This window comes from Ursus maritimus, unplaced genomic scaffold, assembly GCF_017311325.1.
Source record: "Ursus maritimus isolate PB19 unplaced genomic scaffold, ASM1731132v1 scaffold_23, whole genome shotgun sequence".
Taxonomy (NCBI): Eukaryota; Metazoa; Chordata; class Mammalia; order Carnivora; family Ursidae; genus Ursus; species Ursus maritimus.
The window spans coordinates 39,576,969-39,578,650 of record NW_024424786.1 but is presented as its reverse complement, the minus strand read 5'-3'; the positions used below and the strand labels follow the sequence as shown (position 1 = coordinate 39,578,650).

Here is a 1,682-nt window from a genome sequence, read left to right as displayed (position 1 = left end):
GGGGCCGTGCGCCGTGAGGTGGGGAGCAGGGGGTGGACAGGTTCCAGCGGGTCCCGCTTCTCGCAGTCACGAGGAAGGGTCCCCTGAGGGTGCGCGGGGCACCCCCAGCCAGGGAAGCCATCCTCTGCCCTTTCACTGTTGAAGGTGGCTCCTTAGGTGGAGAGGGGCAGCCCCCGGACCCTCTTCTGGAGACGGCAGCCTCTGCCATCCTGCTTCTCCGAAGGATGGAACGTGCTCCTCCGGGCATTGCCTCACTGAATTCTCAGGAGGCTTAAAAGTGCGTGGATTTCAGGACAGTGGGCCCCGGGGTGCTGTGTGTCGCCTTCTTTACTGTCCTGTTCAGGCACGAAGGACAAGAGGGTTGTATCTTGTGGGAGCAGTGTGACCTCTGACCCCTGCACTGTGTCTCCCCGAGACTCAGGAAGTATTGCCACGCTGCTCTCTGGAGCCCGGGTACGAGGCGGGGAGTGGTGACAGCCCTGTCAGCCATCCGGGGCTTCAGGGGTAAAGTCTGGGGCCTGTGAGGCCTCCCAGCCATGCCTGTCACGCCCCTTGGCCCTTCTCTCTTCTGAAGGACCACACACTTCCCTCCCCTTGACTTCCCTTACGGTGGAGCGGGGGGCAGCCCCCCTATCAGGGCCGCAAATGGCGGGATGAAGGGCAGGAGACCCAGCCTTTGGTCTCTCCTCTCCAACAGACGTACGGTGTGACTCTGAGCCAGGTCTGTCCCTTTCTGCACCCCTGCTTCTCCCTCTGCCCAGTGGAAGGCGTGGGTGGCCAGGTCTGCCCCATCCTGGGCTTCCCTGAAGGGACGGAGGGGGTGGTCCCGGGGCGGAGTTCACTCACTGGTTCTGCACATCTTGAATGGTGTCGGGCAGTGGCAGGCTCTGTGTCTCCGGGAGCAGCAGCGCAGCCAGGCCGCTCAGCATGGGGACCCCCCCATACACCAGCAGGGGCAGCGAGCGGCCGTGGACGGCCAGCAGCCGGACCAGAGGCCCCAGGATCGCTCCCCCGCGGGTTGCCATCTGGCCCAGGCCCACCGCGGTCATCCTGTCACCGCAGACACACCAGTGAGGGCCCCCCCTCTGCCTGCCCACTGTGGCTTTGACCTCCCAGCCCCGGGCGACCCCTCACCTGAGCACGGTGGGGAAGAGCTCACCAGTGTAGACGCTGATGCAGGTGAAGCCGGCCCCCAAGCCCCCGAGTCCCAGCACAGCCAGGGTTGAACGCAGGGCCCCCATCTCTGTGGACAGAGATGGGGTTACAGAGATGGGGTTAGCAAAGCTGGTGGCAGGGGCCCCGATGGGGGCTTTCTCCAGCCTAGACCTCTCCTTGACCTCCCAGTGTCTGTGACTCACCTCCACCTGGGTGACCCCAGAACACATGCCGAGTGACCTCATGGCTACATTCACTGCCTCCAAACTGCCGCCCACCCTGACACCCGGAGCCAGACCCTGGGGGTCCTCCTTGACCCCCTGCTCCCCACCTTCCCCCCTGCACTCTGGCTCCGAGCCTTATTTTATCTCCGCAGTTTGTCACGATGCCACCCCCGCCACGCCATCCCTGCCCCTGCTGCCTGCTACAGGCCCCCGCCCTCTCTCCCGGATGCCCCAGCAGCCTCCTTCCTAACCAGGCTGCTGCTCTGGTCCGGCGCCCTCGGGGGGGGGGGGGGGGGGGGGGGG

The 1,682-nt window shown here is 65.5% G+C and overlaps 1 protein-coding gene across 3 annotated transcripts in view; it reads right to left on the bottom strand.

The window, feature by feature from the left end:
* Positions 1-271: 271 nt before the first annotated feature.
* SLC22A12 (solute carrier family 22 member 12) overlaps positions 272-1,682 on the bottom strand; it is a 6,278-nt gene continuing 4,867 nt past the window's right edge. For all 3 annotated transcript variants that reach the window (XM_040638739.1, XM_040638740.1, XM_040638741.1), the window contains 3 exons: positions 1,135-1,243; positions 847-1,050; positions 272-335 (listed from right to left, as the gene is read on the bottom strand). In XM_040638739.1, coding sequence (XP_040494673.1) covers positions 272-335; positions 847-1,050; positions 1,135-1,243 — 377 coding nt within the window. The remainder of the gene's footprint in view (positions 336-846; positions 1,051-1,134; positions 1,244-1,682) is intronic.